This window comes from Phyllobates terribilis, unplaced genomic scaffold (assembly GCF_046119375.1).
Source record: "Phyllobates terribilis strain yellow unplaced genomic scaffold, ASM4611937v1 Scaffold_5__5_contigs__length_657084704, whole genome shotgun sequence".
NCBI classification, from domain to species: domain Eukaryota; kingdom Metazoa; phylum Chordata; class Amphibia; order Anura; family Dendrobatidae; genus Phyllobates; species Phyllobates terribilis.
The window spans coordinates 137,502,331-137,515,983 of record NW_027362765.1 but is presented as its reverse complement, the minus strand read 5'-3'; the positions used below and the strand labels follow the sequence as shown (position 1 = coordinate 137,515,983).

Here is a 13,653-nt window from a genome sequence, read left to right as displayed (position 1 = left end):
AGGCTGCTCACATTGCTTCCACCATGTCTGATCTAATACTGGAGATACCAGAGGTGCTTGGGTAAGAAGAGGCTGCTCACACTGCTGTCCACTCTGTATATCTGATCTAATACCAGAGATACCAGAGGTGCTTGGGTAAGAATAGGCCACTCCCTCTGCTGTCCACCATGTCTATCTGATCTAATACTGGAGATACCAGAGGTGCTGAGGTAAGAAAGGCCACTCACACTGCTGTCTACCCTCTATATCTGATCTAATACCAGAGATACCAGGGGTGCTGAGGTAAGAAGAGGCCACTCACACTGCTGTCTACCATCTATATCTGATCTAATACTGGAGATACCAGAGGTGCTGAGGTAAGAAGAGGCCACTCACACTGCTGTCTACCATCTATATCTGATCTAATACTGGAGATACCAGGGGTGCTGAGGTAAGAAGAGGCTGCTCACACTGCTGTCCACCCTCTATATCTGATCAAATACTGGAGATACCAGAGGTGCTGAGGTAAGAAAGGCCACTCACACTGCTGTCCACCCTCTATATCTGATCTAATACTGGAGATACCAGAGGTGCTGAGGTAAGAAGAGGCTGCTCACACTGCTGTCCACCCTCTATATCTGAGCTAACACTGGAGATACCAGAGGTGCTGAGGTAAGAAGAGGCCACTCACACTGCTGTCTACCATCTATATCTGATCTAATACCTCAGCACCTCTGGTATCTCCGGTAAGAACTGAAGAGGCTGCTCACACTGCTGTCCACCCTTTCTTTCTGAATAACAATACAAGTATCTCCAGGTCGCAGCAGTGGAGCTTCCTACTGCACATGCTCAATTCTAGGACAGGTTTCTATCAATGAAACAAGGCGGCAGTCATTTTAATTCTATAGTGATCACCTCTCCAGTCAAAACGATTGTGATTAGCTAATTAAATGTACCGTGTTTAGGACTTTATTTATAATGACATTTCCTTCAGTTATTTTTTTTTTCTATTCTCGAAGAACCCCTTTAATCATAGCCATACACATGCAAACGTTTTTGGACAATTGTTTGTTATATCGCCTGAATCCACCATAAACGTGAAGGCGTTCCTTGGCCGAGCATAGCTATTTCAAAATGCTGGCACTGCTTGCCTCCTGCAGGGACAATAGGTTGGGTATTGTTGCAGTTCTCAACAACCTCTGCTATGGAACCATTGGAAGATCCCACCATACACATTAGATATCTTGCGTCATATACAATATAAAGTCCTAGAATGAAATTAGTGTACTGTCACAGAGTAACATTTAGCATCTCTGGCTCCTAACTCTTCATTGAATCCAGTGCAGAAGTACAAGGGTAGAAACGTAGTGGCCAATTCTGCTGAATTTTGCACATTGCAGTAATATAGTGCCTGTAGGCTCACAGTACAATTTGTGAGGTCCACAAGGTGGGGATAACAGCCGGCCTGTTCTATCCATGTGGATATGACACACAGAGGAAAATAACACTTGCTTTAGCTGATATTTTGCATTATGTCAAATCTCCTTGTCCTTTTCGGCTAGTGTGTGGGTTGTGATCCTTGCCGAGTTGGAAATTGATAATTGTCATTGTAACCTTATTAATGTTTAACGCAGGATTATTTACACAAGATGCTTGGTAGTTGCTATAATATAGACCTGATGGGCACTGCGAATGGCACCATCGCAAATCACCGACACAGTAGGGCAGATTTATTAAAGGGATTGTTTTCTATATACTCAGCAATTGGACCTAATTTTGGTAAAATCAGTCAGCAGGTGATCAATTCTCCTGTAGCGCCACCACAGGACAAACAAAGCATTACACAATTTGCATTCAAATATATCAACTTTCCATGTAATATTCTGATGTTCTGGTTCCTCCCAAGAGAGATGCTCACTATAGTTGTAGTAGAAGAAGGTTTGTGAACAAGGAACCCTTATGAATTCCCTAGTTGGGTACTGACACCTTTCTAATATACAGTTAGGTCCATATATATTTGGACAGAGACAACATTTTTCTAATTTTGGTTCTAGACATTACCACAATGAATTTTAAACAAAACAATTCAGATGCAGTTGAAGTTCAGACTTTCAGCTTTCATTTGAGGGTATCCACATTAAAATTGGATGAAGGGTTTAGGAGTTTCAGCTCCTTAACATGTGCCACCCTGTTTATAAAGGGACCAAAAGTAATTGAACAGATTAAATAATTTTAAATAAAATGTTCATTTCTAGTTCTTGGTTGAAAACCCTTTGTTGGCAATGACTGCCTGAAGTCTTGAACTCATGGACATCACCAGACGCTGTGTTTCCTCCTTTTTGATGCTCTGCCTGGCCTTCACTGCGGTGGTTTTCAGTTGCTGCTTGTTTGTGGGCCTTTCTGTCTGAAGTTTAGTCTTTAACAAGTGAAATGCATGCTCAATTGGGTTGAGATCAGGTGCCTGACTTGGCCATTCAAGAATATTCCACTTCTTTGCTTTAATAAACTCCTGGGTTGCTTTGGCTTTATGTTTTGGGTCATTGTCCATCTGTAGTATGAAACGATGACCAATCAGTTTGGCTGGATCTGAGCACACAGTATGGCTCTGAATACATCAGAATTCATTCGGCTGCTTCTGTCCTGTGTCACATCATCAATAAACACTATTGACCCAGTGCCACTGGCAGCCATGCATGCCCAAGCCATCACACTGCCTCCGCCGTGTTTTACAGATGATGTGGTATGCTTTGGATCATGAGCTGTACCACGCCTTTGCCATACTTTTCTCTTTCCATCATTCTGGTAGAGGTTGATCTTGGTTTCATCTGTCCAAAGAATGTTCTTCCAGAACTGTGCTGGCTTTTTTAGATGTTTTTTAGCAAAGTCCAGTCTAGCCTTTTTATACTTGATGCTTATGAGTGGCTTGCACCGTGCAGTGAACCCTCTGTATTTACTTTCATGCAGTCTTCTCTTTATGGTAGATTTGGATATTGATACGCCTACCTCCTGGAGAGTGTTGTTCACTTGGTTGGCTGTTGTGAAGGGGTTTCTCTTCACCATGGAGATTATTCTGCGATCATCCACCACTGTTGTCTTCCTTGGGCGCCCAGGTCTTTTTGCATTGATGAGTTCACCAGTGCTTTCTTTCTTTCTCAGGATGTACCAAACTGTAGATTTTGCCATTCCTAATATTGTAGCAATTTCTCGGATGGGTTTTTTCTGTTTTTGCAGCTTAAGGATGGCTTGTTTCACCTGCATGGAGAGCTCCTTTGACCGCATGTTTACTTCACAGCAAAACCTTCCAAATGCAAGCACCACACCTCAAATCAACTCCAGGCCTTTTATCTGCTTAATTGAGAATGACATAACGAAAGGATTTCCCACACCTGTCCATGAAATAGCCTTGGAGTCAATTGTCCAATTACTTTTGGTCCCTTTAAAAACAGGGTGGCACACGTTAAGGAGCTGAAACTCCTAAACCCTTCATTCAATTTTAATGTGGATACCCTCAAATGAAAGCTGAAAGTCTGAACTTCAACTGCATCTGAATTGTTTTGTTTAAAATTCATTGTGGTAATGTCTAGAACCAAAATTAGGAAAATGTTGTCTCTGTCCAAATATATATGGACCTAACTGTATGTTTTGTGTTAAAAAAAGTGATAATGGAAATGAAGCATTGCATAGTACCTCTTGAAATCAATGGGCCATCCACTAATCTCTTGTCTGGTAATGAGGGTCCTAAACATCCCCCACTATTAAGCCAAAATCTTCTAGTATAGTATATAAATATGGGTTTTTTAACATCCATTAAAGGTTGCATCTGTTTTATCCCCATAAAATTAGCTGCTGATAGAGGTGCCATCGTTAGCACCCCAAGCTTAAGGGCTCGTGCAGACAGCCATAAATTTCTCTCATCCAAGTATGCAAATGACACTCTGCTCAAATTCTGATCAGAGTGTCAGCATAGTATGATCCGATTTTCTCGCAAGAGAGAATCTGAGCTCACCGAGGAGAAGATGGAGAACAAAACTTCTCCATCTTCTCCATTGTGTCATCCGAGTGCAGTCTCATGGTTTCCACTCACTCATTGACTTGCAATCCTGGAAGTATTAAGTTTCCCTGCCGCGCCACCACAGGAGACATGAAGCATTACACAATACCCATTCAAATCCATAGGTTGTCTTTGTAGTACAGGACAAGACAGGTCCTCCAGAGTGAGAGACCCTCTTTATAGCCCCTCACCACTCAGCCAGAGACAAGGATCCTGGATTTTCTAAGCTAGATAACTGCAATAAAAATTGGCATAAAAAGATCAGGGATGGCTGATACCACTCGTAGAACAGCCGATTCATTTATGAAGTTTGCCTTATAAGAGATGCATAGTGAGGGAAGTGACTTGGTGTAAGGCCCATGTATGTATTAGATGAAAGTCAGCAGAACCAGACAACTATATAATGTGTACAGGAGGATCAGGTAGTTGTATTTTCAAAGCTTGATCTTTATGTTTTCGGGGGAGAAAAGAGTGTGGCAGCAGCTTTTGCCTTTCTCCTCATGGACACTCATTGCTCACGTGTATGATTGTCAGAAGGGATAGCTGTCTGAACGAATGTCCGTCCAACAGCTAACTCATGTATATGGCCAGCTTTGGATGATGATGTATCCTACACCACTCACTGAAGGTGAGCAATGTCGGTGATTCGATGACATGACGACCCTACTCAACTGCTGAGGCGCAAGTATGATCGGCAAGTGTGTTGGGTTGTAACATCATTGACTCAGCTTCCCTCCGATGCAGGAGTGAGCTTCGCTGGATAACCCCTTTAATGGCAGGTTAGGAAGTTCAGAAGTTTAGTGATATAACTAAGCTCCTGATAACAGAACAGCCAGCAATAGAAATAATAATTTGGGAATTTCATGGACATATTGAGCCCATTAAAGGACACTAGGCCAATTGTAGAAGTAATGGAAAACTTGCGGTGCCCATGGCAACCAATTCAGATTCCAATGCAAGTTCGAAAATGAAAGTAGCCTTCTGATTGGTTGCTGTAGTGATTTTGAGCATTCAGTCCTTTTTTATGTGTATATACCTGGCTGTTTTTGATACTTGGATGGTTGCCCTTGGAAAGAGATGGCGGTCTAGTGCTACTGTGCTGCCAATCGTGTTACCTTAGGGATAAGATTAAGTGTATTATTATCCTCTAAGCTCCCACAATGCATTGCTCTCTGGGAACAAGAAACCTGCCAAATGTTTAATTCCACTGTAGACATAAATGAATGCAAAATTAAGTCCACAACGTACAGCTGTGCCATCAGTCACGATTTTGGCGGGACAATCCCATGAACCGAGCAGTAAAAGGGACACTTTCACAGCTCCCATAGAAATGAATGGAGAAAGCCGCGCATGTGCAGCCACGTCTTCATACCCATCGGTACAAAATGGGACGTTGTTCTTAAACCAGGCGTGGAACCCATCATTGTGACCCCCATAGCAAGCATTTTATATAGACACATACCTACACGGCATCCATCTTTGTACTTTTCTTAGACTTGATGGCTGACACTGCACGTTACATTGGACGACACTAAGGCTATGTGCACACGTTAAGTATTTGGTGCAGAAAGTTCTGCACAATTTCTGTATCTCTTGGCAGGAAAAACTCAATGACAAAAACACACTTTTTAAGGCCATGGCCCCACTATCAGTATTCGGTCAGTATTTTTTCTCAGGAGTGGGAGCCAAAACCAGGAGTGGGTGATAAATACAGAAGTGGTGATTTGTTTCTATTATACCTTTTCTCTGATTGTTCCTCACCTGGTTTTGGCTTATAAATACTGATGTAAAATACTGACCAAATACTGAACGTGTGAACATGGCCTTACTGTTTTTGGTGCAGATTTTCTACACTCCTCAGTATGGGTGAAATCTGCAGCAAAAACGCTGAAAGAATTGAGACCAAATCTGCAAGTCACAAATAAGCAACGTGTGCATGAGACTTCAGGATTCTCAATTGCTTTGCTGGCATCAGGAAACCCTTCTGGTTTTGTGACAAATCTGCACTGAAAAAATGCAGCAAAACCGCAACATGTGCACACAGCCTAATACTCACTGACATGTAGGTGACAGTACCGGTAATATAGAATGATGCATTTTCTATGGATTTTCACTATATTTTTTGATATATATGTATAAATAAGATTAATTTCTAATTACCATCACCCATCGTATACTGTAGTTTTTGTTACACTTTGGCAAAACCCACAATATGTGAGAGGCCCTATACAGTACATGGATAACCTATGGAGCAACTGATATGTCATACTATTTAATTAACCTCTAATTAATTTGCCATGTACCTGGTATCCTGCTTAATATTTAGTTTTTAATATTAAAAAGCAACGCTAAAAAATATGTAATTTTTGTACCTCGGACTTGGGCTGGTACCAAGAAAAAATGTAATCATTGTATTGTGTTTTGTGCTAATATTATTTTTCTTAATTTGTGTTATTAGCGTCTATTGTAAAGGGAAGGAATTACACTTTTCGAACCGCAATCTATTTTAATAGTCTTTGTTTTATTTTTGTTGCTGAAAACAGTAAAATAATTTCTAATAAAAAAAAAAAAGCTCGTTTTTGTGAACCAGTAACATGCTTCTTAATTCTTGGGACAACCCCAAAACTTTTTTACAAGCCTACACATGTATAAAATAGCCCTATTTACCAACACGTGACCTAATGCTCCATAGTCCAGCAAGGGCACAAGAGGGGCAAGCCAGATGGTAGCCGGTGAGGGCCACCTCAGGTAACTTCAGCATTAGTTGTATAAACATAGCCAGCAAAATGGACTATGGAGAGGACCATTATACCATAAACCAAAAACCTAGGGAGCATAGAAGCCCACTACAATAGATCACATAGACCTGTTGATCATAAAATACAAAATCTTTATTTGGAATAGATAAAAACACGATTTAGTAATAGTATATTATCAAGTGAGAATTACATAGGATAAACAGGCGGGCAACAACACAAACGTAAGGCGGTCACATCAGCAATAATGTCGCTAAGTATATAACACAGCCACCAAATTTTCACCAGAAAGGTGAAGGGGGAGAGTAACAAAAACAAAAAACCTGCCCACAGTGCCACAGTCTTATTTTTATCCTGCTCAAGACATACAGAGCGATCACCCTATGGAAAGTTCCTAATGTCATCTACCTGATGGTACACATTTATGGGGTCTGTCGTGTGTGGTAGCATAGAAAGCTAAAGTTCCAAGTGCCTGTTAAAAAAAAGCAGAAAGGGCACAAGGTACAAACTGGTGAAAGTCATCTTACCCATGTGCTGTAATGATGCTAATGCGTCACGCCGCTGCCCCTGGGCATTACAGCACATGGGTAAGATTACTTTCACCAGTTTGTACCTCGTGCCCTTTCTGTTTTTCTTACTCTCCCCCTTCACCTTACTGGTGAAAGTTTGGTGGCTGTGTTATATACTTAGCAAAATTATTGCTGATGTGACCGCCTTACGTTTGTGTTGTTGCTCGCCTGTTTATCCTATGTAATTCTCACTTAATAATATACTATTACTAAAACCTGTTTTTATCTATTTCAAATAAAGATTTTGTATTTTGTGATTGTGAAGACCCGGGGTCTTCCGTGGGCGTAAAACTACTCAGACAATACAGGGTGAGGGTAAAACAGTGTGGCAATACTTTATTGAACCACCAAACGGTAAAGAAACACGTGGGGCAGTCCCAGCAAATGCCCAAGATGGTACATTACACAGTCCTCACCCTTCCACTGGCCCGATGGGAATAGAGCAGCTGCAACTTTGGGAGAAGGTAGCGGCAAGCTTAGGAAGCTGACAGTCCATCAAAGTACAAGACAAGGAGACCCGAGAGTCTCACCCTGGCCTCTCCAAGAGTTTACATGGGGCCAGATGACCAGCTGGTCTCAATCTGGCTTCTCCGAATGTCTCCATGGGTTCCAGGCGACCAGAGGTTTCCACCTGGCAACCCCAAACAACATATCCATAGGGCCAGGTGACTTCATCATCCCAACCTGGTCTCCCCAAATGTATCCATGGGTTCTCTGATGGTCAGTGGAGCAGATCCTTATCCTTCCAGTCAGGGCCATATACTCTTAGGCCGGAATTATGTAGAATCCAAATCTGTGTCTCTCTGGATCGAGCCATGCTACTCTCCTGAAGAGTGTGCCTGATCTTTGATTCTCTTTGTAAAGTCTCTCTTTCAATTCTCTCTGCTACAGAGGCATATGTCCCTTAAATAGTTACAACTGTCCTTTCAAGCACACATCCACAGGGCAAGGATTAGGGAGGGTATTATTCCACGGGGCTCAGGTCTCATTGTTTGTGCATTTAATCAATTTACACAGTTGGTATAGCAGGGGGCTCTTTAAATCAACATCTAGCTGGCTTTAGTACAATATGCAATTAGCATTGTAACAAACATTATTGTTTCAAAACCAAGAGAAGTCAACATTGAGGTTTATACACATAATCATATATCCTTCTTGACCTGCAACAGAAATGCACATACATTCAAAAGTCAACACAATAATGTATTATTCTTGGCGTAAAAAATCTAAATGTCTGGCTGATTAAGATAAGAAGCTGTTTCGTCACAATGATCAACAGGTCTATGTGATTTATTGTACTGATTCTTGTTCTTCTATGCTCCCTAGGTTTTTGATTTATGGTATAACTTTAGCATTAGGCCTCACTCAGACGTCCATTTTTTTTTCTTGGACATGAAAAACAAAACTAAAAAACATGATTTTCATCACTGTTTGGATCTTGTGTCTGTTTTTACCATCAGTGTTTGGTCAGTGTGTCTGTTTTTACCATCAGTGTGGCATCCGTTTTGATACTATGCAAATTTCTAGCTTCTGATATGGAAATTCCTAGCTTCTCCTACCCTTTAAACAGTAAGAATGAACCACATGTGTGTGCTGTCCAGGTTTTTTTTTTACAGACCCATTGACTTGCATTGGCAAGTTTCTTTGAAAATGTACATGTCTCTGTATTTTTTTTTTTTTTTTTTCGGATACTTAGTCCCGAACCTGAGAACAAACCCATAGAATACAATGGGTCTGTGGTTTAACCGTGAAAAACACAAAACATGTACACCAAAAATGGATGTCTGAATGAGGCCATAAGGAACTTTAGACACTGAAGCTGGCTATACACATAGGATGGCTATTGGCTAAATGAGAATAATGTAATGGAGCCAGGAGAGATTTGTCATGCCGGATTATTAGAATCATATACACATCATATTCTATGTAGTTATTCTTATTTCTCAGATTTTTTCTCTATGGGGTTAAGGTCAGACGAGTTTGCTGGCCAATCAAGCACAGTGATACTGTTGTTTTTAAACCAGGTATTGGTACTTTTGGCAGTGTGGACAGGTGCCAAGTCCTGCTGGAGAATAAAATTCCCATCTCCAAAAAGCTTGTCGGCAGAGGGAAGCATGAAGTGCTCTAAAATTTCCTGGTAGACGGCTGCGCTGACTTTGGTCTTGATAAAACACAGAGGATCTACACCAGCAGATGACCAAACCATCACTGATTGTGGAAACTTCACACTAGACCTCAAGCAGCTTGGATTGTGGCCTCTCCACTCTTCCTCCAGACTCTAGGACCTTGATTTCCAAATGAAAATTGGAACTCTGTGACCTTGCGGAGTGTGTCAATGACTGCCTTCTGGACATCTGTCAAGTCAGCAGTCTTCCACATGATTGTGGAGCCTACTGAAACAGACTAAGGGACCTTTTTAAACGCTTAGGAAGCCTTTGCATGTGTTTTTTGTTAATTCTAATTTACTGAGAAAATGACTTGTGTTTTCATTGGCTGCAAGCCATAATCATCATCATTAACCGAAATAAACACTTGAAATAGATCACTCTGTTTGTAATGACTCTATATAATATATGAGTTTCACTTTTTTTAATTGAAGAACTGAAATAAATTAACTTTTTGATGATATTCTAATTTAGTGAGATGCACCTGTATATACACTTTTCAAAAACATTAAAGGAACACTTAAGCCTGACAGTATAAAGGTTTGCTCAAGTGCAACACGGACCACACAAGGAGAGCACACAGACCCATTATAGGCGACTGGACCGTTTTTCATTTCAACTGTCTGAACTTGGCCTAACCCCAAGTCAAATGAAACTTCAGGGATATCTGTCTGCCCAAAAGCTGAATAGCTTTGCAAATGGTGGCTAAAGACACACTGCATTCACACATTGAGGCCGTATTTTTTTTTTTGTCATGAACGAGGTAAAATCTCAATGTTTTTGCTGCAATTTTGAAAAAATTTGCAGCGCGCCAAAACATGTGAAGGCAACCTTACTCTCTTATTATCTTACCTGAATCTTCTCTAGTTTTCTCGTGTCCTTGTCACTAATGTTAGTACGAGGCGGTACCTGCTGCCCATTCAGGTTGTACAGATAATACAGGTCCTCCAGAATGGCACATACATATATGATATCGCAAGGTTTGCTGTGTCTCCCAGCACGGTCTGATGGACATGACACAGATACTATGATACAGGCCATTACATGAGGAAAGCCGTAGAAGGGCATCAAACCAGTAGCAGGAGCTCTGCCAGACCTAGGGGGCGCCGTGTATCTAGGGGGCGCCGTGCGGCCTCCCGCTGTATCTGGGGGGCACCGTGCGGCCTCCCGCTGTGTATGGGGGCACCGTGCAGCCTCCCGCTGTGCGACCTCCTGCTATATATAGATGGCTATGCGCGGCCTCCTGCTGTATATAGATGGCTACGCACGGCCTCCTGCTGTGCATAGATGGCTACGCGCGGCCTCCTGCTGTGCATAGATGGCTACGCGCGGCCTCCTGCTGTGCATAGATGGCTACGCGCGGCCTCCTGCTGTGCATAGATGGCTACACGCGGCCTCCTGATGTGTATAGATGGCTAAGTGCGGCCTCCTGCTGTATTTAGGAGGCTACACGGTGCCTCATGCTGTATCTAGGAGCCTACGCGGGGGATAATACTGTATATAGGGGGATTATGTGGAAGTTCATACTGTTTGTAGAGGGCTATGTGGGGGCTTATGCTGTATGTGGGGGTTCATACTGTATGAAGGGGGATGTCAGCATACTTAAAGGGAACCTGTCATGTCACTTCTATAACTTATACTGTCCCCAGGTCCATGTTAGTGATGCAATATGCATCACTAACATGCTTATCCCATGCAAATCACTCCTATAGTGACTTACTAAAATCACTTTATATACTTATAATCTTACTTGCTCGTTCAGTCATTGGTAGTGTCCCTTTCTGTATTCAGTCAGCCTGGTCGCAGCCCATTGAATTTGAATGTTTATTCCACACTTGCGCAGTTTCAATATGTTTACCAGCATTCTTTTTCCCCCATTGCAAGCGCAGGTAATGTGTAATGCACTTGCACAGTGAATGGGGTCCCCGCGCGTACGCCGTGAATTGCGGCTCCTGCGCTCAGTCAGTGAAGCTGTGAGCTCAACACTGCGCAGTGAGAGCATGACTTAGTGGTGCACATTGCATCACTAACATGGACCTGGGGACAGTGTAAGTTATAATAGTGACATAACAGGTTCCCTTTAATTGTGCTCAATATTAAGTCATACAATTAACGTAAAAAAATAATTCTAATTAATATATTAATATTGAGCAGCATTAATTTCAGCCTATTGGTTCGGCCCCCCACAACAGTCACGGTCTCTCATGTGGCCCCTTGCTCTATTTTGTATAGCGCTATGTTATGTATAGAGCTGTACAGAGACATTTCCGTGGGGCTCTTAGCGCGCCGCAATCTCTTTTTCTGTCTATAGATCTGCACCAGAGCACCTGTATGTTACTCACATGACCTATCATGTGATTTATCTAAGGGGGATCATGTGACATGTCACGTGACACATCAGGTACCGGGGCGACGGGGGGGGGGGGGGCTCACGCCTTGTAAACTGCCCAGGGTCCTGGCTACTTATAATCCACCCCTGGTTGTGTGCGTCATTTTGAAGAATTTGGAGCAAAATAAAAAACACCACAGGACAATAAAGTGATAATTAAGTACCCCAACCCCCAATAAAAACCCAAAGCAATCCCTCACACGGCTTCTCTGACATAATAAAAACGAAAAAAGATACTAACAAATAATATCGAGGTACCATTAAGGGGTTAAAGTTTCATCCAAAACAATTGTGGACATGTGAGCAGTGAGCTGTGTGCGGGCACATCTGTATATTATGTATACAGGTGAGGACAGACATGCGCAGTGCACATCACTCCCGTCACCCTGCCACACGGCTTTTGCCCTGCGTGTCCCCTGCAGTCAGCCCTCCTCCTCCTTCTCCTTCGTCCCCGCCCCGTGTGCTGCGCATGCGCGGCGGGCGGACCGTTGCCCAGGGCCTTGCAGTGCGTGACGTCAGCAGCCTCCGCCCTCCGCCGCTTTGCTGCATCACCAGCTCCTGCACTGCTCACTGCACAGGCCCCGAGCACCCCCTGACCGCTGTATGCACTGCCCCTTCCCGGAGAGCACCCTACAGGAGACATGGCCAAAACTGAGCAGGTCCTTGTCCTGGAGCCTCAGCACGAGCTCAAATTTAAAGGTGAGGAGCCCTGGGGCGGCGTCCGCCCGGGAACTGAGGGGGATGGGGGGTACCCCGGGGGTGCAGGTGCTGGAGAAGGACGGGCGGCATGTGGCTTCCCCGCCCATGGGGGATTGCACAATATTAGGGGACTAATGTCATGCGTTATGTGTGCGCTTCCCCCTATATGTGCGGATTATGTGTGTGCTGCACAAGTCTGCACAGCGCCTATGGGAGCAGTGTATGCGGCATGTTCCAGCCTCACGTGTGTGTAATCTGTGTGGATATATATATATATGGTATATATAGTGTGTATATACTATATATGGACTTGTGCATCTATATGGTGTATGTGTGTATATATATATATAATCTCACACACACACTTCCATATAGTAGCACAACACTATTCCACTTTCATTGGCAGATTATGCAGTCTGCACACGACCCTAGGATATCTATAGGTTACAGGGTGTCATGGACAGAAATTAAGCAATGAGTCCTTAAAGCCGGGTCATCATGTGAAGTTCAGTGTGTATATGGGGTGGAGTATGAAGATCCCATTATCATCCGGTAGTGTATGTGATATATATTGCGCATGCATATGAAATATATATATTTTATATTACACACGCGTGCTCTCCACTCTCTCATATATGTTACACACACACACACACACACACACACACACACACACACACACACACACACACACACACACACACACACACACACACACTCAGGCCGAGAACCTTATTTTTTTTCTCTGAGTGCACTCGGACCGATTTTGTGTTCGGCTGTTCATATGAGCGTGCTCGTGAAATAATTGCGCCGTGCGCTAGTTTCTAACCTATGTCTGATGAGACTCGCCCATTATGGGTGTTCAGAAAAGCATTGGCTCTTATAAGGATTATCAATCCAATTTTTATGGATACATTGCAATTCTTTCTTTTTTTCCGATATATATATATATATATATATATATATATATATATATATATATATATATATATATATATATATATATATATATAAATAAATAATACGCACACGTTACAGAATTTTC

The 13,653-nt window shown here is 42.6% G+C and overlaps 1 protein-coding gene across 1 annotated transcript in view; it reads left to right on the top strand.

Annotated features, from left to right (window-relative positions):
- The first annotated feature begins 12,383 nt into the window (after window positions 1–12,383).
- Window positions 12,384–13,653, top strand: part of VAPB (VAMP associated protein B and C) — a 41,683-nt gene continuing 40,413 nt past the window's right edge. The window contains exon 1 of the mRNA XM_073683055.1: window positions 12,384–12,608. Within this exon, the coding sequence (XP_073539156.1) occupies window positions 12,551–12,608 (58 nt within the window). The 5' untranslated portion in view covers window positions 12,384–12,550. The remainder of the gene's footprint in view (window positions 12,609–13,653) is intronic.